Here is a 25017-nt window from a genome sequence, read left to right on the forward strand (position 1 = left end):
ATGACAAGAAAAACCCTTCTACAACTTGAGATGTACCTTTTAAGAGCATTTTTTTTTTTTGCTTTAAGTGATTTTATTTTCTCAGTGGATGATGGTAAATTTACACAACAGTCTTTAACTGTGTGCTTCCTTAATACTTCCTTCAATCCACACTCAAGGCCCAGAAGCTGGAAATATTAAGACACTTTGTTTTGACACAAGTGTTGTAATTATTGTGGCTAAGAGACTCAATTATGAGAGCAGCATAAAGTTTACTACTTCATGTTCTCCCTATGCATGGATATTTCTTCTACGGGCATGCCGGCTTCCTCCCATAGCTCAAAGACATGCATGCTTGGAAAATTAATGTTTCTAAAATTTTTAGGTGTAAATGTGGGCGAGTGGTGGTTGTGTGTCTCTCTGTGTTAGCCATGTAACAGACTCGTAATCTGTCTAGGGTGTACACAACAATCTGTGATAGGTGAGACAGGCTCTATCCCTACCATGACCCCGAATTCAACAAGCTGTTGTGAAAGTTTCGATCTTTTTGTGCTTTAATTATTAGTATTACTTAGTATTGATTAATACTATGTCACACACATGAAATGTCAGTAGGTATTTTTCACAATTACGTTTATATTTTATAAACAAAAAAATATTACTGATTGCTGACTGCCTGATAAAATAATTAGCATATTAAGTTTTGCCCATGTCATCTCCCATCATGTGTGTGTCTTTGTATGCAGAGAATACGCCCACATAAATACCCTAAAGTCAATTAAATGCACTTTTCTTTCTGTCCTTTAACTCTTTGTTGTTTAAAATATTAAAGATATTCCTAAACCAAGAAAAAAAGCTTCTGACCCCTCCACATCACCAGACATCATCTTTCCTCTGGATCTCATTTCTACATATAGGGTTGGCTAGTGGTGCCTGTTGTGCTGCCCAGAGGCCACAGTTCTTAAGTCCTTTTTTTGCTAACAGCTGTTCCCCGCCTGCACTCAGCTCTGCCCCAAAGAGAGAGCCTTCGCTTTTTTGTTTTTTTTTTGTTTTTTTCTGAATGGACTTGTTGTTCATTGTGCCCAGTGACTTCTGTTTACTCGCATACAAAGCCAAATCCCTGCCTAATCTGTCCTCCTCACTCCCTCTCGTGTGAGGTTTAGAAAAACGCTGCTGGACTCGACGAGGAGAGTTCACAAATAGCTGCTCTGGAGGGATGGGGGAGACATTATAGCGCTCCTACGCTGGAGCCCGGAAAGGCCGGCGGTGTGTGTGCAAGTGTGTTTTGTGAGGAACCGGACCCAACCCGCCATTCACAGCCCACTGATTTAACACGTTTCCAGGGCAACCACACCAGTTGGTCTGCTATGCCACATACCAGACAGACACATGTAGGAGAAATTATGGTATGTCTGTAGCCGGGCCTAATCCCAGCATAACAAGGAGAGCGCTGGTGCCGAGTTACAAACATCAGATGTCTCAAGTTTCTTTAGGTCACAGTCTGGAGCCTTAGGTAAAGAAACATAAATGCTTTATAGCTTAGTCCTTTCATTTTTAATGCTGAGCTGTCACTTGGGTTTTAGAAGATCTCAGTGTTTATCCATTCATTCATGAGGATGTCAACTCTAAGATCATTTCACTTTGCCAGCTAATTTAGTGTCATGTATTACTGTTAGGTTTCATAAAGAGAAAATGGTCCAGGAAAATGGTCCTCAACATGTTGTCTCCAGAGTGGGAGGTAAATTTTGCTTTTACGATACTGTGTTTAAGTCTTTACTTTTGCAATTGTCAGTTTTGTGGAAATGATTTATTACAGCAGCAGAATATCATGAGAGACTCATCAGGCTCATGACTGTTGCAAATATGTTAGGATAATGTTATGTGGAGTGATGAGTATGCATAGCTCTGGGGTCCACAGGTGCACATATATAGTAGAAGTATAACTTGTGGTGGAATAAAACCTTTTTAAATCTTATTTTTGGTACAAAGTGACCTTTGTTGACTGATAACAATGATTCTGTACATGCAGTGTTTACGTCCTGGTGACCACTAAAGTAAAAGTTTATGAATAGCTTTGTGTTTTCTCAGATAGGGTTTTAGAAGTAACTACCTGGAGGTGTTGCCAAATGGCTCCAAAGAGGTGAGACTTGCATCTTAAAGTGTTTTTGACACAGTCCAGCTCAGGCAGACTGCCTGAACAGGCTTTTCTCCTTTTTCATTCCAGTCTATAAATGATCTAATTGTCTTATTACAGATGAAAAGTTAATAAGGGAGGAAATGCACATTTAGTCCCTTTATTCCACTAAGGGGTTTTGCAGTGACATCCCTCTTCCTCTGGTTTGACTGTCAATACATAGTGCTGGATTGAGCAGAGCTAAGACGCAGTAAGCAGAGGGCCAAACACTGGACAGTTGAATTGAAGCATGAGACATAATAGTGACTTATATTGAATCCTTTAAATTTGGCTAAATGTGGTAAAATAGGATATTGGCCTAAGTCTTCATTAAAAAAAAAAGAAAAAAAGAACAAAAACCAAGAAGACTTACTCTTTCATTGTTAGTTTAAGGCACTTTTGTTTCATTATTTACTCCAAACGTTGTGTGTGCATCAATGAATGGGCTGAATGGAAGGATTTCTAACAGCGATACAAATATTTGGTGATTTAAAAACGAAATATTCTGATATACCAAACAGAATCAAATCAGATCCCTAACTTTTGATATGTGTAGTTATTTATTTAGTCATTTATTTACTCAGATCAGTTTCCTGTGTGTTGCCAAAAATGAAGGTACTCAGAGCTCTCTCTCTCTCGTGAACAAACTATGAAACATTAACACTCCTAAAATTATTGAAGGGTGTTTCTCTTCTTTGCTGTTTAAATTCTTATTTGCTGATGTCGAGATGGCCACCTCTGAATTGATATTCTAGACTTGTAGTTTCTCTAAGTTTGTTTGCATACTCTCTCTATTACAGTTAGATGGTAAAGACCCATTGCTAAAGATTCATTAGCATAATGCTTTCTTTCATTGAGATTTAGGGGTTGTCGTGTTTTCCTCTTAGGATGCTGCAAGCTGGTTTGAGCCCTGGGGCTGTATTTTACCCATTTGTGGTATAGTGGCTAACCATAGCAAACTTTAAATAGATACTGCTGTTGACAACAGAGACTCAGTCTTCTGACTATAAAAGCTGAAACTACAAGCAATAAATGTGCTTTTGCGGTGTTCTGTAAATTCAAGCATTTGACGACTGGGCCTTATTAGCTCATGTTGGCTTTTGTTATCAAATTCTAGACTGATAAAGATAGACACAGAGACAGTTGGCTGACTTTTAAGGTGCTGTCTCCAACCATGTTTCAGAGAGTGCCAGTACTTTAGTGGTCATTCATTTCAGATTTATTTGTCTCGCCTACATTTCTCTCATGGCTTTACTGGATAGCAGCCTCTACACACAAACATGCAATATGTGTTCAGAATAACTGGAAAAGGAGTGAAAGAATTAAACTATGGATACAGTGGATCCAAAATCACAATAATAAAAAGTGCATAAAGATGCTAGTGTAAAGTAACTGAAAGTAGAGGGGAAAAGATAATATAGGGAACGTGTTAAGTTTAAGGTTTTCTGTTAGTCCAGCATTTCTTTGTTACATCAAGTCATCTTCCTGTGTCTTTAAAAAAGTGAGTGCTTATAGTGTTATTAGAAACATATACATTTTTGGTTTTTGGTCAGTTGTTAAATTGAGGCGCCCTTTTCTGGAGATAAAACAGACTGGTGTTTGTGACGTGTGAGTTTTCTGAGAAAGTACTTATGGCTGCCTTCCAGGACATTATCTGAGTGCAGACGTAGAACTTGATCGATGAGGCTGTAAAAATGTCTACGTCGCTGTCAACTGTTTGACTCTCGAGCCATGCGTGTTTATTTGACCTACTTGTGTGTGTGTGTTTATGTTACCAGGTGGTGGGTCTCTACCGTCTGTGTGGTTCGGCAGCAGTAAAGAAGGAGCTGCGTGAGGCGTTTGAGAGAGACAGCCACGCTGTGGAGCTGTGCGAAAACACGTATCCAGACATAAACGTCATTACAGGTAAAATGATCACCAGGAAACAGAGAAGATGCCAACAAGGCATAAGATTACTAAACACACTTAGTTTAATTACAAGGGTGTTATTCAAACCTGACAAAGTTTCCAGAGAGCACTGGTGTGTTTTGGTCTGTTTATCTGTAAATTACCTTCTTACTTGTACTTAGCAGGATAGTTACAAAATGAGCAATGTATGCAGTTTCTAATTTAAAAAGAGACTGAACAGGATTTTTGAAAACCAGTTCTTCAGTTTTCACTCACAAAACCCAAGTAAAAATCCACAAGTGACCATATTTGGACAGGAATTTGAAATGCTAAGCTATGAGCTAATGCTCGCTTGCTTAGTTAGCAAGCATTTTGTAGCATGAATATGTACATTACAAAGATAGTGCTACCTGCTAATAACCGCTAAATAAATGTTAGTCAAAAATGCAGTTTTACTCAACTTACATGAGTACATTTAGTCCCACAGCAATTATTTGATAGAAAATTACATCAAAAATGTTCCAGAAGGCAACAGATTACTTATAGTAGCTGAGGCAGCTATTAACTACACCTGCTGGTTCAATTCAAAACAGCCACGCCCTTAATAACAATGGCAAAAATACCTTAATACAATTTAAACAGGCAAATTATAGACAAATTCACAACCCTGCATATGTATGGCAAAGCTAAAAATTCACGATAGAGACCAAAACATTTTTTTTTAACAGGACAATGAAAATGTTTATTTCTGCTGTAAAGTTGGGCAATTTAACATTTAATAATTTTCTGTCTGCCTCAAGTGGCCAATAAAGGAATCTCAGTTTTGGCACTACCACAATTTCTTACTTTTCCAATCCCTTGGAAGCTTAATAACTAAATAAAATGCCCACTTTTCTATAACAAGTTGCAGTTAATATTGAGTAAAATAAGGGTGGAGAAATGACTAAGGACTAGGAACAACTAACAATGAAGTTAACAGACAGCTGTTAACTGCTTCTATAGCTGTCATTAAGTAAATACTAACCACAAACCTAAAACTGGCATCTCTAATAGGCATCTCATTTAATCATTTGACATGTACACATGACTCCCAGTAAAACAAGAAAAATACAATTCATGAGAGTTTTTACTCATGGAACAAAACTAACAAAAACAAATGGGGTGTTAATGTAATGGAGTCCAGCTTCAGTATTGATCCACTGCAATACATTTTCCTGAATGTAGCCATGGCGAATAGGTCAGCACCTGTGTATATCTTATAAGAATCTATGTGTGTGTGTATCAAATCCCTGCAACATAAAGATCAGTGTGAGAGGAAGGGCCACACACACACACACACACACACACACACACACACACACACACACACACACACACACAAAGTCAAACAAATCAGATCATTGCACGCATTCGGACTGTTCTTTCAGTTTTTGTGCTTTGGACCTTGTAAATCACGTCAAATGTGGGGATTTTTATCTTGTCAAATGCAAAAAAGTCCCCCTGAAGCTGTTTGACTGTCCAACAAGCAGAACTGCAAACCTTACATTTCTAATTTAAACTCCATTCAGATTCCTGTCAGCTGAATTTCTTTTCTGCTCTGTTGCTCCCTTGAAATGAAAAATGGAAACAGTGAGCACATCTCACAAAAAGAAACCCCAAAATCAGCTGTGGCATTGAATTGAGTATTACTTCTAAAAGTGTAGCAGATTTGGGGAGATGGGGAGGGGGCGGCAAAGTTGTAGAAAATGACTTGGTCATGATTTTTTTTTTCTTCCACAAAAGGAGGAAAGGACCATGGGCCTGGGCATTTTAGGGGCTGCTGTTGGTTTTGGGGAGAGGCCCTGTATAGGCGTCGTCCTATCATGCCTGCTTTGATCCACATGCGTTTGCATGGCAGGGCAAAGCACACAGTTAACAGTTGAGCGGGTTAGAAAAAAGGATTGTTGGTTTTTGCTCGCTGCCTAAATTTGCTCTGCCAGGCGAATTGCCATTGCAGATGGGTCTGAGTGAGTGGACGAGGACATAGAGAGAAAAAGAGCTGAAGATGAAGAGGTTTATGGTGTGTGCTTTAAAAAAAGCAGGGATTTCTGGGATATAGTGATCATAAGGTAAGAAAAAATAAAAGAAAGGATAAAAAGCACAGCAGAATAAAAAACACAATAACAGGAGTTTTAAAAGCTGATTGTAGCATTGTTATATTATACACCCTGTTTGATTTCAATAGCCAACATACACGGAATAAAAAAACATATATTTTGCTCTAATTTTAATTCATAGTGGAAGCCTTAAACTAACCTTGGAGTCTTTTGTTATGGAGTCAGACGAGAGGCTAATTAGCGAACAGCTAATGGAGCTAAGAGGGCTGGCGCGTCGCACAGCTAATTTAAAAATGGAGGTAGTGAAAGGGATTATCCAGGGGTCAGAGTTCAATCCTAAGCTTGCAAAACATGCTCCGCGCATGGCGCTCCATTGTTTCAAATCACAGTTCTTTGCTTCACAGTATGTTTCACAAAATGCTCACATTTCATTTCATTTAAAAACAGTGTACACTTTATTAGATACACCTTGCTGCTACTGTTAGTAGTAAAGATTCAACAAGGTGCCGAAAACATTCCTGATCCATATCGACACGATAGAGTCACACAGTTGCTGCACATCTGTGTTCTCATTCCACCACGTCCCAAAGGTGCCCAAAGTGAGAGAAAGAAACTATCCCCTACCCCATCACACCTAGGGCTGAACGATTATAGAAAATAATCTAATTGCGATTTTTTGCCCCAATATTGCGATTGCGATGCGATATGCGATTATTTTTTAAGGTATTTGTCTTCTGTATTATTAAACAAAGACAAGCAATACATCATATAGTATGGCCAATACTATATTACATTAATTTTAAACTGTTCTTTCCTGGAAGACAGACCTCTGTTATGATGACATGAGGTGATGCATGAATTGATGACTGACATTTTTATTTAACTTCTTCAATCACAACAGTATATTTGAACATACACAATAGTTTATTTTTAGCTTACAAACATCTGAGCATAAAGTGCTGACAAGGAACCCTGGTGTAAACATTAAAATGAAAGTCAGTACAATGTGCAGATTGCAGAAATATACATAAAAAAAATCAGTGGCTTTACCACACTCAGTTTTTCGACATCTGTGAACTACTAGACAGTCATTCAATTAAAAAATAATATTAAATAAATAAAACTAATAAATAAAAAATACACACATCTTACTGATCTCTGCAGTCAGTAACATTACACATAAAGTGCAAACATAATAGCAATTGTATAAACACACACACAAACACGCCTTTAAAGTTTAAAGGCGTGAAATTGGACGGTCTAGTTCTGATTAGCGTCACCGCTGTCTCGGTGGAGTTTAATAAACTCGGCCGTCTGCTTCTTGCTATCTAAAATATAACCAGACACTGGTGTAAATTCTCGACTGTCTCATACTTCTGTTTAATAAGTTTTCTGTTTGACGTTTAGTCAGCTGTGTGAAAACCAAGGAGGAACCCACCCGGGGGATTAATAAAGTTTTATTTTATCTAATCTAATAACTTTAATCTCAGCCAAACCGATTTACTCACGAACAAACAAAACACTGAAAAAAGCCCAACAATAACATTTTTAGGTTGTCTAAGTGACTTATATATTACGTTTAACCCGAGCAGCGAAACTCCGCGGTGATCTGAAAATGATGTGCCGGGAGTTGTGCCGTTCTCGGCCGCATCAGTAACCCTCGAGCTCCCGGCTAGCTGTCGAGCTGGTGGGTAGCAGACGCCTCTGAAAACGTCGAAGCACTTTTGCAAATATGGGATATCTTGATAAACCGAGCAGATATTTGATGTTTACACAACTACTTTCTCGCCTGAAAATATGTTAAAAGTTTATTTTGTGACCCAGAAAGATTAGTATGAGTAATTTTAAAACTTAGTAGCGGCTGCCATTGCTGGAAACTGGAGTTTGGCTGGGCCGCGCTATGAATTCTGGGATATGGTAGTAATTTGGACAGCCTTCGGCGCGTCGCTGTGACGTAATCGGTCTACAAATGCGGCCTCAGGAGGATGCAGCCCATGAATTGTATAATATAATCGCAGTATAATCGCAGCCTTTGCGGTTAGAAAATTGCACTTGATCATGTCGCGATATTATCGCAAATGCGATATATCGTTCAGCCCTAATCACACCACCACGACCCTGAACCACTAATACAATGCAGGACTGACAGACTGCTCCATGCTTTTGTGTTGTTTATGCCAAATCGTGGCCCTATGAAGCAAATGTTGTGGCAGAAATTGAGATTCATTGGAGCAGGCAACATTTTCCACTGTTCTGATATCTACTTTTACTGAGTCCATCTAAAGTGTCCTGTTCTTAGCTGACATGGGTAGCATCCTGTGTGGTCCTCTGCTGCTGTAGCCCATCTCTTCAAGGTTCAACGTGCCGTGCGTACAGAGGTGACCTTGGTTGTAACCAGTGGTTATTTAAATTACTCCTGCCTCCCTATCAGTCTGGAAGAAGTCTGGCTATCATCCTCTGGCCTCTGACATCAGCATCTATTTTCAGAACTGCTCCTCACTGGATATTTTCTGGACCGTTCTCTTTAAACTCTACAAAGGCCTCTGAGCACATCCTGATGACATTCTTCTTCTTTCTTCTTGGTATCCCTTTTGTTGAAGAATGAAGGCTTCAATCAGTGGTTTGACATGATAATGGGGGGATCGGTGCCCTCTATGGTAGGCCCATATGGTAGCTTTGCCTGAAGCCCCTGCGAGTGTGCGGTTGTGAGCACCTGAACATTTTTTGCCACACATGTGTTAAATTATGATTAAATCCATCTAATAGAAGATTTTGGTCTCAACGTGGAAACAAAGTCTTGAAAGTCACTTCTCCTCTACTAATGGAACTGGTGTGTCCTCTGCCCTTTTTCATTCGGAGCACTGGCATTGATTTTTAGTCTGTGGTCTTCAATTTCCCTTGCCTGAGTCGACTTTTCCATAGCCTGCTACTCTAAATTGCCCCCAAGCCCCCCAGCACCCCCAACCCTTGCCAGTACTCCAGTGAAGACATGGAAAGTCATTAACAAGTGCCCCCTTTGTTGCCGAACAAACACAGATGGTATTTGGCTCACGCACGGGGGATTAGCTGAACCCTGGGTCGGCCGGGGAGGCAGGCAACCACTTGGTGAAGAGTTTTAGAACGGTGGGGCTGTCAGAATATTTCTTAAACTGCAGGGTGGGATTGAAAACTGGAAGCAGGCGTATTTGTGATGAATCCACGTGTACCGTGTGAGCGCGTGGTTCTAGAGTTAGAGCTGGAGTCTGCTCAGTTTTGGAAAAGTGAAAAAGTTGAAGCAGCAACTGTACATTTTGTGTTACTACATAAGGCAGTACACAAACACAAATCTCCTCTGGCCCCCCTAGTGGCGTGGGGGCGTGCGGGATAGCAGAGAAGGGGGCAGGACGGAGAACAAACCCCCTGTTTGTTCTCCAGGCGAGGCACTGACTGCAGCACTGACAAGAGGAGTGACCTTCCGCTTTGTTTGAACAAGAGGTCAAAGGTAGAGCCATGCCCCAGTGCATTGTGTCCCTTGTAGTGTTTGGTGGCATATTTGGGACACTGAAATAGTCTGAAGTGAGCAAGGAAAAAAAAAATACTTGTATCAGATTACTTTGAGGTGCTTTCAGTTTTTGTTAATGTTTTTCTTTAAGTGTTTGTTTCTGCAGTCTTTATCAGCCAAACATGTAGGTGGAGGTGGGGAAAGTATATGTAGCGCAGTGCAGATAGTGCTGGTGCAGAGCCATACCAGTCCCCCCCACCCGACAGTTGAAATCTGAGTGAAAAAGACACGCAGCGTGCGCCTGCTGTCAGCTTGCTTGTTGTCAGCTTGCTTGTTGTCAGCTTGCTTGCGACCACAGTTCTCATGCATACGTGCATATGTGCATATATGTGAGAGCTGTGTGTGTCTGTTTGCGTGAAAAAGGGCATCAACAGGGGCTAACACACAGAAGTAAACAAAGCACCGAGTCAAAGCAGGCTAATGATTTACTTGAATGGCCCCATTCTCCTCACGTCAGACAAGCCCATGTGCACATGCACGTACACAGTTTTGGCCAGTTGGCTTTTGAACTGGAAAGAGCCTAAATGTGTGTGCTGCTTTCATGTGTTGCATATCAAGAAAAACACGAGTTGTTTCGCTTCATCGGGCAGCGCTAACGTGTAACAGTCCCGCTGTTGTCGGGTCTTCCTTGCAGTGCAGGGAAGGTCAGAGGGCTCTGCATGATTTTCTGTAATAATGGCAGCAAAAAGCAAGCCAGGCGGCGCCTCCCAGCACGTATTATTCGCAGATGCAGAAAAACACAAAACAAACAAATAAAAGCTTTATTTTAGCGAGATAAGGATAAAAATATATTGCTAATTTTTGCTTCCAGACGGTCTGTTTTCGTGTGATCAAACAAGCTGATTGTGGTTATCTTTGTAACATTTTCCATAACGATTGACGAAGGGGGGGGGGAATCTTCACACAGCATTTCCGGTTAATCTGCTGCTGAAATCGGCATGCCTAGGGAAGCGTTAAAGAGAGTGAATGTGTCTTTTGTTTATATACCCTGATCAAATTCAGCTCATACCAGATTTTATACTGAACCTATGCTAGCTCACAGGCACAGGGAGGGCGTTTAATTGCAGGGCAGTTTTATGAGGGTTTAAGAGCATGCTTCCCCAGAGCGCTGTTAAAGTCTAACCCTGCTGAGTAGTATCTGTCAATGTTTTGATCTACCTGAGATTGGAGGGCTGAGATAGTAAGTTATTATCCTTGTTTGGGTATGAGCTGTTTGCCTACTAAGCATCTGCTGGCTGTCTCATAAACAGAGTGTTTCCGTATTTCTAATGCCAGGAAGTGTTGAACATTACATGTTCAGAGAAAATACTTATGGCAAGGAACAAACTTAAAAAATGTCTCAGTTTATGTTAAGCTGTCAGAATCATATTTACTGTTTTATTTTTATATTCTATATTTATTATTTTTCTATGAAGAGACACACTGTACAGAATCATAATTAAGTAATAATAATTCCTTAATGTATCATATTCAATATTTTCGGTCAAAGCTAAGTTGCTTCTAGACTTGGCTCTATGAGGCATGTTTGCCACAAATAATTGCTAACATGCTAAAACATACTTCCTATGCATTTATGTATAATGCTAACATGCTAAAATTGTGCCACATTGCACGACACTGTATATAAAAGATAGACATAGCCACAATCACCTGTTGTCGTGGTAGGTTTTTTTATCCCTCATCTGAAACTTTTGAGGAACCAAGGACACTGCACACCAACATGGTAGCAACTCGGCTCTTACAAAGAATACTCTGTTATCAGCAATTTTACTCTAATAAGACTTAAATCTATGGGCTGAGGCCACGACCTCATTAGGAAAGTGTTTACTGAGGTCGTAACCGAAATAAGCCCACTTTGGTTTGTTTTCCCAGCTTGAACATTGGAGTTTAGCATTCGGCTAAGTAAGGGATGGAACTGATTGAGAAGCTGAAGACAGGATTTATTTTACTTTAAATATGCTCAGGCTTTATTTAAGATTAAAAACCTTCATTGTGAAAATACTTGAGTTAGAAATCAAGTTAGAAATAATTTTCTCATAGACCTTTATAAGTTCTGACTTACTTGTTTCAGCCAGAGGAGTGGCCATTAAAATGAAAGCAAGTTTATTAATACATTTTTTGAATACATTGCATGGTGACATGTGGATAAAAAAAAGTCAACAGTGACCATTAATGTCTTTATCAAAGTTTTGTTCAGTTGGGGGGTCTGGATCCTGTCCCAGCTGTCTCCAGTAATGGAGACAGACAGGCAACCATTCTCTCTCACGTTCACAACCCTATGTATGTTTTTATACTGTGGGAGGAAGCCATAGCATCTGGAGAAAACCCACACAGACACAGAAACATGTAAACACAGAAAGGCCCCAGAATGGATTCAAACCCTGGACCTTCTTGCTGTAAGGCACCACTGCTAACCACCACACCAAAATCCAGAGATTCTTCTGAAATTTTTAAGAAGTCACAAGTTTCATTATGGTAGCTCAGTCAGTCAGTTTTTTTATTTCTGTGGTAACATACAGAGATAAAAGGAAGCAGTTATTGTCAGCTGTTGGACAGATTTTTATTTATTTTTTTGCCTTTTTGATCACTGATTGGTTTTATTTGTGATGTAAAACAGACAATTTAAAATAGATCAGTGTTGTGTTTATGTTGGTGCTGAGTGCCACTGTGCAGATACTAATCACAATGCTAATCATAGACTTTGTACTGTAACACACTAAACTGACTTTAGATCCTCCCTCCACTCTCTAATCCAATTTATTTGTATATAACTGCAGCAAAGGAAAATAGAAAATGCACGTGTGACAGCACCTGAAACTCTGGTGCTGTTAGCTAATACTGAAACATTAGTTTGTCCACATTATTCTGATGTTCTGACGATGCTGTTTAGAAATAGACTGAAAAGTGGTAATCCTAATGCTCCCTTAAAGAGCAGATTTAGGACTTAGTGGGATTATAAAGTGAGCACGTTAAGTTGGGCCCTCTGTCCTTCTTACTGGCCCTAAGGAAGCTCATTGGATTTACTATGAATCGTACTGTAGTATGCTGTAAATAGAAGACAAGAGGCAAAAAACAAACAAGGTGGACAAGAAAAGCAGTGAAGTACGTGTTCCTTTTTATAGCACTTTAATCAGTTGTGTCACTGCTTTGGAAACAGGCTCGTGGTTGACATAGATACAGTGTCGTCTTATCTGTTGTTCTACCAAGAGCTGCTCCTCTTGCACGCTTTAGAGTCACGGCGTGTTCACTAATTGTGTCACACGTGATTTTTCCTGGATTTATTGTCCTATAATCACGCACATACAGCCACATGTTCAATAATGTGAACAACAACCCCAAGCAGTCAAACTGAACTGTTGCCACAGGGAAATGTTCCTAATGGATAAAATGTCCAAGACATGAACGCAACAGAAAAATCACAATTATTAAAGTTACTTCAGAATTTAAATGTTCCACAAATACCAACGGGTAACACTAAATGTTAAAAGACAGACTTCCACATTGTTATACACTGAGACTACCAAACTTGGAGAGGTCTTGTGAGATCCTGCGACTGGATGTTCTGGTGCTCAGTGTTCTGAAGTGCTGACCAGAGGGCAGCAGATCAAAGAGGTTGTGGCCTAGGTGTGAAAGGTCTGAAATGATTTTTGCAGCTTTTCCAGCCCTTTTTTCCTGCTCTAGAAGAGTACAGGTCCTCGAGGGTCGATCAGGGAGCACCAGTAATCCTCTCAGCAGCCCGGACTATTCTTTGTAGTCGTCTCATTTCTGATTAAGTGGCTAAGCCATATAAAACAGTTAACTGAAGGATGCAACACAGACCCAAATACAGCGCAGCAGAACTAGGACAGCAGCTCTGTTGGGAGGTTGAACTTCCTTAGGACTTTAAATACTGTGCTTCATGTCATACGTCTATGGAACCTGAAGAACCTAACCGTGGTATTTGTCTGAAATTTGAAGTTTGACTTGCATTTCTGATACATCAAACGGAAGCTTGCACAACCTCCTATCTTTATGCAGGCTTGCTTCAATCTTGGATACGTTTGAGCCCAGCAGTGTCATCCACAAACACCAGGAGCTTAACACAGGAATAAGAAGAAGTGCGTTTATTTGTCTAAATGTAGAAGAGGGGAACAAGACCTGTTGTGAAGGTGCTGGATGTGAATTTCTCTAGCTTAGCTAGCTACATCCTGTCTGTTAGAAGGTAAGAGATTCACTGACAGAGGGAGTTTGGAGGTGAGCCAGGAGAAGATGAAGCTATCCAGAAGCAGGAGCCTTGAAAAAGTCCTAAGTGGTCTCTCTTTTGGTCTTTTTGTCATGTCTCCCTCCACTGTCCCCCGACCAGTTTCAGCAACTGGCTGCCCCGCCCCGAGCTTCGTTCTGGTTTCTTCCTGTTAAAAGGGATATTTTCCTTACCACTGTCGCCAAGTGCTTCTCACCTGATTATTGTGGTTATCTCTCTATCATTGTAGGGTCTTTACCTTACAATATAAAGTGCCCGTTGTTTGTGATGTGGCACTACGTAAATAATATCAAATTTGAAAATTGAAAATTGGTTGAGGTGTTTCAGTCTGCACACACTTCCATCTTGACTGTATTTCCCACTTACATGTTTGCTGCTTGGCAAGTTAAAAAGAGTCCAGTAAGGGTTCAGCAATATGCTTGAACTGATTTCTTTGAACCCAATATGTGATGCTCAGCTGAATATGAGGTACGTGAAGAAAAAAGGTAATATATAAGGAAAATATGACCATGCGAAACAGACATGTTTCCACTGCTAATGCTAATTGTAGTAAGCCAACATAAAATAAAGAAAACAAGCAGCACCAAGCCCTTTCTGAGTTTGTCCCGAAACAACAACCAAAGAAAAAAACAGTCACTCTCAGACACTACAAGAACTACGCCCGTGATATCAATGCAAATGCACCTCATACAGTAAACAGAAGACAGCAGCATATGAGCAGACACTGACACACAGCCCACAAGCTGATAGGTTTTTGGCCTCAGCTGCATATAAGATTTTTGATAAACCTGAACGGAGCGAAGACGTTTCCCGATAAGCATGTTAGCACAAGAAGAGCAGGGATCACTGGCAATCGAAGTTGCCAACAACATGGGGAATGAGATCTCGTACTCTGGCTTCAAAAACATGTTGGAACCCAACAGCTGATAAGTCACTGAAAAACAAGGTCGCAGAGCACCAGCAGATGTAGCTGTACGAATATAAGGGTGCACAGCGTGACGGGAACAGCAGGAAACGTTTGCAGCAGTTTGTCAATGAGCAGTGTGGACTTTAGTGTGTATTCAGTGTGTTGCACATCAGAGTCATTGTATTTGTAGCCTCTTTTGCAGACATTTAATCCTGGTTTATAGACAAATGAATGCTTTTGTTGCATTAAAATAAAGGATCAGGAATTTATCAGGCTAAATTATTATTATTAGCAGCAAAGATCTTTAAGAAAATAAAAGTATTTGTCTTGGGCGCCAATATAGCTCACCTGTATTTATCTGGTTATCCTTCATCCTTTATTCCGTTTGCACTACTTGGGAAGATAACAAATATTGCTAATTGCACAATATACCCCCCCTTCACCCTCCTGGTCTTCCTTGAAAGCTGATCCAGCTTCATGCACACAACAGAGCAGACACTCACCACAAAGATCTGTCACACGGCCAGGATCCCTTTTTTTTGTTTTAATTCCCGTCTTTGCCCCTCCTCCGTTCTCTTTATTTCTGCCTTTGATGAAAAGACATGCCAGTGATATTTCAGGGGCTTAACACAGCTTAGGGGACAGACAGCGTGGGTTTCATGTTTTCCCCCAGCTTTTGTCTGAACTTTGAGAGGCTGAAGTCACAGGTGCGAATGCGCCGTCACAGATGCCAGAGCAGACCCCACAACCCCCCGACGCTGCCGAGTCACACCCGACTCAATCTGGCCTCTCGGTAGACGCCACGGGATCACCCCGGAAAACAACGGGACCTGAATCTGCAGCCAAGAGAATGTGGCAGGTTGAGTGCTTTTAAACGAGGAGGAGAAGAAAAGCTTTTTATTTCTCGGTGACAGCGCCTCATTAAGAGGTATCGTTAGCAATTTGTCAGGTATTAAAAGTCGCCTGCGTATTTAACGGCTAGTGTAAGAACATGAAACGGGCTTGTTTGCGTGGATGTTAAACTCACTATCCTGATGCAGTTGAGTTTCTCATGCCCTGCTTTCGCTCTCTCGTCAGGAGTGCTGAAGGACTATCTACGTGAGCTGCCCTACCCTCTGATCAACAAGCAGCTATATGAGGCAGTGTTGGAGTCTATGGCTGCGAGGCCTCTGCGGATGGGAGCGTCTGGGTGTGAGAATGACCAGGCCGACTCTGAACACACCGTCAGCCTGCTGGAAAACCTGCCAGAGGTGGAGAGGGTAAGGACAATTTTTAAAAAAGTGCACATTCTTCTGCACAGGAGTTAAAGGACTGTCACAGAGGTGGCTTTGAAAGGGCATATTGTGGGTAGATAATCATGGTAATAATCATAATGCTACAGATTACCACTGTTCGGCTGATAATTGTGATGTCGTGCAGCCTTGCACCTCAAGCACTGTCATCGTATCCACAGTAGAATGACATAAAAGTGAAAACGAATAGTTGCTGAAACTCTGTATCCGTACGCTATTGGTCCAAGTGAACAGAGTCACCAGATTCATTGAAAGAAGCATGTCAATGCTTTGTGAGAATACAACTACTCTCTTAGTTTTAAAAGTGTAGCATTTGCAGTATTCTGCACTCGGCTCCTTTGCCAACACGCCTTATATTACTGATAATAATATTCCTTCTGGTTTTTTTATAAAACCTTCAGGTTTTTTTAAGATAAACTTACTGCTGCAGATGTGTCTTAAAGCAGTTTTTGGCTTTGCATCTCTACTGCTGCTGCTAGTGGTACAACTGCAACTACTAATCATAATAATAACATGTTTTATTTGTCTGGCTTTTGTGTATCTGTGTGTGTGTGTGTGTGTGTGTGTGTGTGTGTGTGTGTGTGTGTGTGTGTGTGTGTGTGTGTGTGTCTGGATCAGATGATGCTGCGGAAGCTTCTTGACCACCTGAAGCTGGTGGCATCCTACCAAGAGATGAATAAGATGACGTGCCAGAACCTAGCGGTGTGTTTCGGCCCGGTGCTGCTGAGCCAGCGTCAGGAGGCGTCCTGCCACACCAACCGAGTCTTCATCGACTCTGAGGAGCTGGCCAGCGCGCTACACTTCAAAAAGCACATCGAAGTACTGCACTACCTGCTCCAGCTCTGGCCAGGTGATTGTGACCTTTGTTTGTTTGTTTTCGTCCCGCTTTCTCTAAAGACGTTTTGAGCACATGGCGTGACTTGAAAAAGCAGCACATCTACAGTCAGGTCGTGCGCACACTGGTCTCTCTTGCCTGAGGGTCTTGTACAAATCAGTGCCAGCCCTGCGGTTCAGCTCTACAAAGGGCTGTTAAAGGGACTGGGCTGCTTTGATCCTTGAGGTTTTTCCACCACTGGCACAAGTGCAGCTGATAGCCACAGGCCACCATCTGTCGGCTCCTCAGAGATGAAACCCTCCACAAGTGCTTCATCGTGATGGGTTGAGCCAATCGGAGCCAAGCCAGTAAAGCCTCAGTGTGAACCAAACATTTGGGGCGTGGTCCCCCCCCTCCCCCTCTGTTTTTAGATAAATTAACAATCAAGGACAGTCAGCAGCAGCTTCTCTCAGCACAGGTCATCTGTCTGCCTGCACAGCTGCTCTCTGCCAGCGGCAGCTGTCTGCTTGCGGTGAGATATGGCAAAGTCCATAGATGATCCAGGAGAGGATGGAGAATGATGAGACAAGTGTGTGTGGCGTGATATTTGCATTGGTTATGGGAACTAATCTGATTTTTTTAGCTCGTGGGCTTGATTTTATGAGTTCACCACATTTCTAATAATCAAGTGAGCCATGCAGGGGCTGCTGATGCATTTAAATTCTCGAAGACTCCAAAAAAATCAAAAAATGAGCCCCTGGGCCGGGCGGACAGCTTAGTTGTTTTGTTTTGTTTTGTGGGTTTTACATATGCATGACTAACAATCCGAAACTAATCCAACTCACTATATTTTAACATTTTTCTGAGTGCAGTGTTATTCTGTGCATTTCCATTGATACAGTTTTGAAAAAGCACATGTTCACCGTCTTTAAAAACCTTTTTCCCAATGGCTCCGACATCCTGTGAGACAGACTTTCCCTCCCGAATGATTATACAATCCTCGGAGCTCCTCCCAAGCAGCCTGCAGCTTTAACCAGATCTGCTGATGTGCGTCTGAAGACGAAGTGACTCTGCGTCTGGTTGAGCCTCTTAACTTTAACTGCATCCTCCACGTTGAACCCATTCTGTGTAAACCACTGAAGCTTAGCACCCTGCTTTACATCACCCAGAGAAGGAGCACAGAGAAAGAAATGTAAGCCAGCGGCTTAATTAGTCAGCATCTGTGAATCCTATGATTGCAGGTAGCAGAGGGGATTACATTTGGAATTTTAAAAATTAAAGCATAAAAACTGTGGTTTTTGTTGGGTTTTTTTGTTTCCCCGCAGTTGCCTTTAATGACTTATAAAGACACTGACAGAGCATTTTAGTCCAGGTTCAAGCCTTCATTTACACCCTCAGCAGTGTTTCCATTCCATCCGCTTCCCCAGTACAGAGTACAGGGCGCCTGGACTGTATAATTAAAGACATTCCTGGCTGAACCTTACCCCTCAGCCCCTGAAGCTTCACCCGTACATTTCGCAATCATTGTGGGATATTTTGAGCCGCCTCTTCACGCCTTTCATACACACATACCAAACCTTCCAAGGCATTGTCGCTCAGGCCTCCACAGCCTGACTGACACTACTTACAGGACGTGTGTGTGTGTGTGTGTGTGTGTACTGAAGAGGCTGAGGAGGTGATGAGTGTGCATGAAGAAGTTTTTCCAACTGTATGTGTGAGAAGATGTGAGCAGATGGTTAGACAGACAAAGTGACGGCAAGAGGATTCTTTCAGTGTTATCTTTAAAATCCAAAATTAGCTGCATGTTCATTTTCAGTTAATTTGCCCTGCTTCTTTTTTTAATTTATCATTAAAATCAGCTGTGGGTTTATTGTTTTATTTTGTCCATTTCGGTTTTTTATTGTGTTTAGATGTAAAAATACACTCATCCTAGCACAACTAAGTCTAATCTTAATATATTACAACAAGTAAACATTGTGAAGCTGTCCAAGAAAGGAAAAAAAAAATATGATCGTATTCTCGCCTGCTTTCCGTCTTCATTTTCTCTGCTGACAGCTAATAGCTTTAATCATGTCATCAGTGAATCATGTCTGGAATTAAATAACACAGCGCCTCTGAAAGGAAGATAATTTCTGTTTGTTTTAAGGTGATAATTGCTCAAGTCTTTAGCCTCGGGGGAGCTGCGAAGTGTGCAGCTACTCCACGTAAACACTATAGCAGCAACAGCCACTCTGATGAATGAACTGCAGTGAACTTAGTTAAGACAAGTGCAAAAAAATTCTGTTTATCGTCAGCTGGATGAAATAGGCGAACGCGCACAAAGGAAAACAAGTCATTTCAAGGTCATGTCTCAAAATAAAATTTAGCATTTCTTTTTAAATATATAATGTATCTATTGAACATGGACTTACAGCCCTAACTGTGTTTTTGTTCTTTTCCAATATAGTAAGCTAGCGGAGCCAGAAAATGTAGGTACTGAGATAAATGCAGAAAGGTAACCAGACTGTGGTTGTGTTTGGCTGCTCACTTTTCCTTCACCTAGTCCACTTAGAGGAGTCTTTCTTAAGGTTCAAGCTTTAGTTAATTTTTAAGTTTGGTTACTCGATAACAGCACAGGAAGCAACAAAAACACTGTGTGCAGTGGTGTGACTTCAGCATGTTCGTTCACCTAATGATGAACCGATTGTTCTCTATGTTGTCCTCACAGAGGGTCATTCCGCTAAAGTGGGAGTCTTTTAAATAGAAATCAGCTGCACCAAAACAAGGCTTGTGTTTTTTTGTTATGTATGTGTGTTGTTTGTTTGTTTTTAGTTCATTTCAATCACAGAAAATCACATTTTCTCATCCAGCCCTGTCTAGCCACGCTGATAGCATCACATTCCCGTACTGCGAAATCTGATGGATTTTAGTTTATGAAATGCGCACCATTGTATTTTTCCATAAACATGCTGATACTTTAAAAAAAATGCTGCATATACAGACTGTATATAAAAGATCAGCTTGTGCATCTTGGTGTGGTTTTTGGGGTGGGGGGGGGGGTTGTTGTTGTATTTTTAAGCCAGCAAAGTTAATCTGGTCGAGAAGTTCAGACTGTTATGATAGCACTTTGTCACTAACAAGTTGGCTGTGCCCTGAAGCACGCCCTTTATGATCAGTGCTCATGATCATTATGCTGAACTGAAGACTTAAAATAAGCAAAGAGATTACAGTTGATGTAAAAAAAATGCATTTATTTATTTGGAGAAATAAAATGAAAAGTAGAGTCATTTTCAGGAGCTGAAGTATGAATTGGTAGGTGTAGCAGTGCAGTGGGGAAATCATTTGTACTGTAAGCTCCAGTAGATTTGTTTCCAGGCCGTCATCAGCTGACCTGCGCTGTATCTCGCTCTGAGGTTTACTGCTTTTTTGGGGGGGGGGATTCAGTCAGCTGCATTCTACAATATATAAGTGAATAATACGTGAGCCATAAGCTGTGCTTTGCAGCTCTTATAAAGCTAATATACCACTAGAAGTATACAGTCTAAATCAGCGGTCCCCAACCTTTTTTGCACCACGGACCAGTTTAATGTCAGACAATGTTTTCACGGACCGGCCTTTAAGGTGTCGTGGATAAATACAACAAAATAAAATGATACAACCAAGACACAAATATATTGTAAATATAACAATGAACGCGAATTCACTGTGTAAGTGTGTAACTTTATTAGCAGTGTCCTCCTGAAATGTGCCAATAACATTGAGAGTAACATCCTCCTCGCTACCCCTTAATGCCGTCTTGGTCGCTATGGTAACTTGTAAATATTTCTTTCAAAATAAGACCCAGGGAAACCGAGTTAACGATGAAAATCCTGAGAACCATAAGTTGCACACCCGAGCCTCAACTCTCGTGGCCCAGTACCAAACGAATCACGGACTGGTACCAGTCCGTGGCTCGGGGGTTGGGGACCGCTGGTCTAAATAACGTAATTATTAAAGAAGAACAACAACCACTTTTCCCTCTGAGGAAAACAAAAGAATGAGAAAATATGACCTTTTCTTATTTTTGTGTTTTTGTAATTTTCATGATTGTTTAATAACCAGCTGGCTTATATTTAACCTTTTCTTTGTTTTTGTTTTTTGTTCTTTCTTCCTCTAGTTGTGGACCCACATGGCCAGTCCTCTTCTCAGCCCCCAGCACCCTCTCTGGTTCCAACTTCCTCTGACCTGCGGACAGCCCCCCCTCTGCGACGGAGAAAAGAGCGGCCTCAGGTGCTGAACCTCACTGGAGCAGAGATGGCGGGGGTTCTGCGACCCAAACCAGGGCGTCTGGACAGCCCCAGCAACCGCTATGCTGGTGACTGGAGTGGCTGTGGTGAGACGTACTTCCCTTCTGAAATGTTGTTACCTTCCAGCAAAGAAGAGGCAGACTATGACGACGTTCCCTCAGAAGACATCGAGGCAACTGAGGAGGTCCAGGAGAAGCAAGAGGAAGCAAAAGACGGCATACAGCTCAAGGTTGATTGTCCTGTGTCTGATACCGCAGATGAAGAGCAACCTCAGAGAAGGGAGGTGGTAAAGGAGGAGGAAACACGGGAGGCGGTGGAGGAGCAGGAGAAGCTAATAGAAAGTGACAGCTCAAACAGTGGACACCCATTAGAGGAGGAGGAGGAAGAACACAAGGTGTGTAACCACATCCTGCCACCTCGGCTACCCAAAGAGCACACTTACCAGGCCTACATGAAGATCCAGGATATCAGTCCTGTATTGAGCAACAGGGTGAACCTGAGGGACCTGCAAGAGAGCATCGACACTCTGATAGGAAACCTGGAGAGAGAGCTCAACAAAAACAAGCTCAACGTGGGATACTAACTCCTAGACACAGATACGCAGACATATCCACCCGCACCCCCATGAAGCTCGATAAGGTTTGTGACAGAATCTCTTTATCTCTGAAGGTGCTTTGGGATACAGCCATGGAGGTCTTGTGACGTCACCATGCCAGCATGGTGCACGGTACTGCTGCTGCAAAATCCTAGAAGATGAGATAAGAAATGTAACAGGGCACTTGTGGCGTTTGTACCATATCCACAAACATTCCGCAATATTCTCCTTTTATTTTGTTGGCTGATTAAACTTTATGTTGTGTGGTTTTGTTTTAGTCCAGTTCTGTGTTCCATGTTGTTATTGTTGCTTCTCTTCTTATTAGAAGAACCCAATTACCCCTCAGGGGTTTAAAAGGTGCCTTAATTGTGTGAAGGTGGTACGTCAAGAGGAAAATCTACCCTGAAATATAACACATCACCTCCGAGGATCTGGGCCTGTGTAGATAATGCTTGAGAATGGGTTTTCAAGAGCCTTTCTTACAAAAAGAAAAAAAAAAGCTATAGTGTATTTCAAATTCAGCAGGTACACATCCATTTTCTGAACTCTGGGGCTCTGTAGCAAAATTTGGCCCAGTCTGAATAGAGAACTTGCAAATTTAGTCACTTTCAGACCTACTTTAAACCTTGTATGGTGGTTAATTTAGTAAAACGAACCAAGATCGTTGGAGGAACGTGTACACTTTGTCTTAGGGTGGATTTCCTTTTTAAGGCAGTAAAGAGCTTTTTCTATTGAGGTATAAAACACTAAATGTTATACAACAACAATGCACTAAATAGGCAGGCAGTAGTGTAGATTATCATCATGCAGTAAAAAGTCTGTTCTGAACTAAGGGGAGAAACTGCTGCCACTTAAACCTCTTCTATGTTCAAAGTCACACCTATGCTTACGGCTAAACATACATTTTGAACAGATTTTGATTTTAAGCAGAATTGGTGTTTCATGTAGTGTTGCAGGTTTGGTAAATTCACCTTCTTGCCCAGGATTAGATGAAAAGATTGATACTACCCTCATGTCTGTAAATGAATATAAGCTAGAGTCAGAAAGCAGTTAGCTGCACTAAGCTAGCATAGCTAAGGTTAGTGTAGCTAAGATAGCTATGTTTTTGAGAAAATAGAGTAGCTTGGTTGTAAAAAACATGAATAAATTAAAAAAAAAAACATCCTAAAATGTTACAGGTCATAATTAACAAAAATATAGTTTAGCAAAGATGCGAACGTGGTATCAACTTTCTCATCTACCTTGATGCAAGAACATAAAGAAGCTTGTTATTTCTAAGCTGGTTATTTCTAAGTTGTTGGGGGTTTTTTTGTTAAAGAAAAAAAATGAAATAAAATAGTTAATTTAAAAAAACACATGGTCAAAAACAGTGAAATAAACAATGTGAAGCACATCATGTAGATCAGCAGCGGAAATAAAAATGGCGGGCTCATCCAGTTAGTTCAAAATAGCTAGCTGCTTAAAAAGACAAAGGACGTTTTCAGCAATCCAGGGATTCAGAATGATCAGTATTTAACCTATATGTATATGTATATAATTATATAAATGTATTCGGAATATATTATTTTTACAGCTTATATTTCAATGGCGTATTTAAATACTTCTTATGACCTTCTAGTGTTGCCGTGTAGCAATAGTTGCTTCTTTCCCTTAAAGCTACCTGTACACATCTTAATGTGCTGGACTAATGGTACAACTTTAGCTGTAAAATATATGGTACAATCGTGCTCTTGCAGAAAAAAGTGATATTGTTATTTTTGTGATATTGTGTATATATTTGACATTGTTTTATGTCTCTGGTGGACTAAGGCGTGCTAATGATTTTTTGGCGTTTTTTTTTTTTTTTTTAAGGTACTGAACGTTGCATGGTCAAAAGCTTTACTGACATAAGCAAGGCTCTGTCTCATCTGCCTTTGTATATCATATTTATGTGTAAAATAAGATTATTTTGTAACGTATGCGCATTTGTTTGACCCCCGTTCCTTTGTAAGACAGCATTGTCCAAGCTTTTTTCCAAAGGACTTAGAGGCAGGCAGTTTATGAAACGCAGAAACTGGTAACAATTTTTTTTTTCTTTTAAACTCCAGCAACAACTGTAAAATGCTTTTACTGATTGAAATGGTTTAATTGCACTGTTATTGTTATTAGTATATTTGCTAAATCACTTTTGGTTTAATTTTATTTTAGGAGGATTTCTAGCCTAAAATATACAGAATAAGAATAAGTAAAATAGTCTTCAAAATTGTTTCACTTATACATTGAGTTTGTTGTTTGCCCTCCTGCATGGTGTTTTTGCACAGTCCTGCTGCTGCACGGTGAAGCTGGGCTGCTGCTGAGCGGATCTGTTGAAACTGGGTTTCAGCAGGGTTCCTTTCAAACCATCTGTCTGTGCAGGCAACACACAAAGAACCAGGGCCTCATTTATAGAAGCCATTGTGTAGAATCAGCTAAGGATTTTTTTTTTAATGTAAAGATTGTCCTTTAAATCTGACGTGCATTCTTCCTTACAATGACCCAGTTTCCCTAATAGGATCTCAAATTATTACTCAAAGAGTACACAGAGAGCACACATGCTTTTATGGTTTCAACTCAACAATCAAATAGAATGAAAGTAAACTGGGACGCTAATGGCAGAACTCAAGTCTGTTTCAGAGCTAACATGGAGATGCAAGTGCAGCGACGGAGTCATTATCTGACCTCCTTCTCCTTCCACACAACAAACAAACAAAAATCATTTCTGTCTGATCCTCTTTGTCCTTTGGAGGAAAAAGTGCCACATTCAAAGCATCGCTAAACAAAAACAGAGAAGTGCTTTGTATTGATCCTGAGAAATGTATGGTCATAATAAAGTATGTTATTTTACGTTCACATGTGGCTGCTGTTGTCTTTTCCCTCCCTTTCTTCTTGGTGGCTCAAGACTTTTGCACAGTACTGTAGTTTTTAGTTTTTCAGAATAAAAATAATTTAAGAAACAGAAAAAAATACCATCACAAAAATAAACAATTACCTGTGGTTGGCATTGTCAGTGGCACAGAGAGCATCTTGCCTTTCTCACACACAAACGTGGAATTCATTCATAAAAACCTCACAAAACTTTTTTTTTTTTTTTTTGCTTTTTAGTGTAAATACATCTGGTAGTCGAGCATGTGGCCTAGCAATCACGTCACAGTTGTTGAAATAACTTGACATTGTGGCCATAATTCCCAAACTGTTTTAAACACTGCTATT

The 25017-nt window shown here is 40.8% G+C and overlaps 1 protein-coding gene across 1 annotated transcript in view; it reads left to right on the forward strand.

Annotated features, from left to right (window-relative positions):
* Nucleotides 1-24646, forward strand: part of syde2 (synapse defective 1, Rho GTPase, homolog 2 (C. elegans)) — a 49600-nt gene extending 24954 nt beyond the window's left edge. Inside the window, exons 5-8 of the mRNA XM_085376718.1 lie at nucleotides 3931-4057; nucleotides 15901-16082; nucleotides 16734-16965; nucleotides 21065-24646. Coding sequence (XP_085232844.1) covers nucleotides 3931-4057; nucleotides 15901-16082; nucleotides 16734-16965; nucleotides 21065-21777 — 1254 coding nt within the window. The 3' untranslated portion in view covers nucleotides 21778-24646. The remainder of the gene's footprint in view (nucleotides 1-3930; nucleotides 4058-15900; nucleotides 16083-16733; nucleotides 16966-21064) is intronic.
* Nucleotides 24647-25017: the final 371 nt, after the last annotated feature.

The sequence above is a fragment of the Diplotaxodon limnothrissa genome, linkage group LG17 (assembly GCF_057381915.1).
Source record: "Diplotaxodon limnothrissa isolate DT_005_m linkage group LG17, D_limnothrissa_male_GT1.1, whole genome shotgun sequence".
Classification (NCBI taxonomy): domain Eukaryota; kingdom Metazoa; phylum Chordata; class Actinopteri; order Cichliformes; family Cichlidae; genus Diplotaxodon; species Diplotaxodon limnothrissa.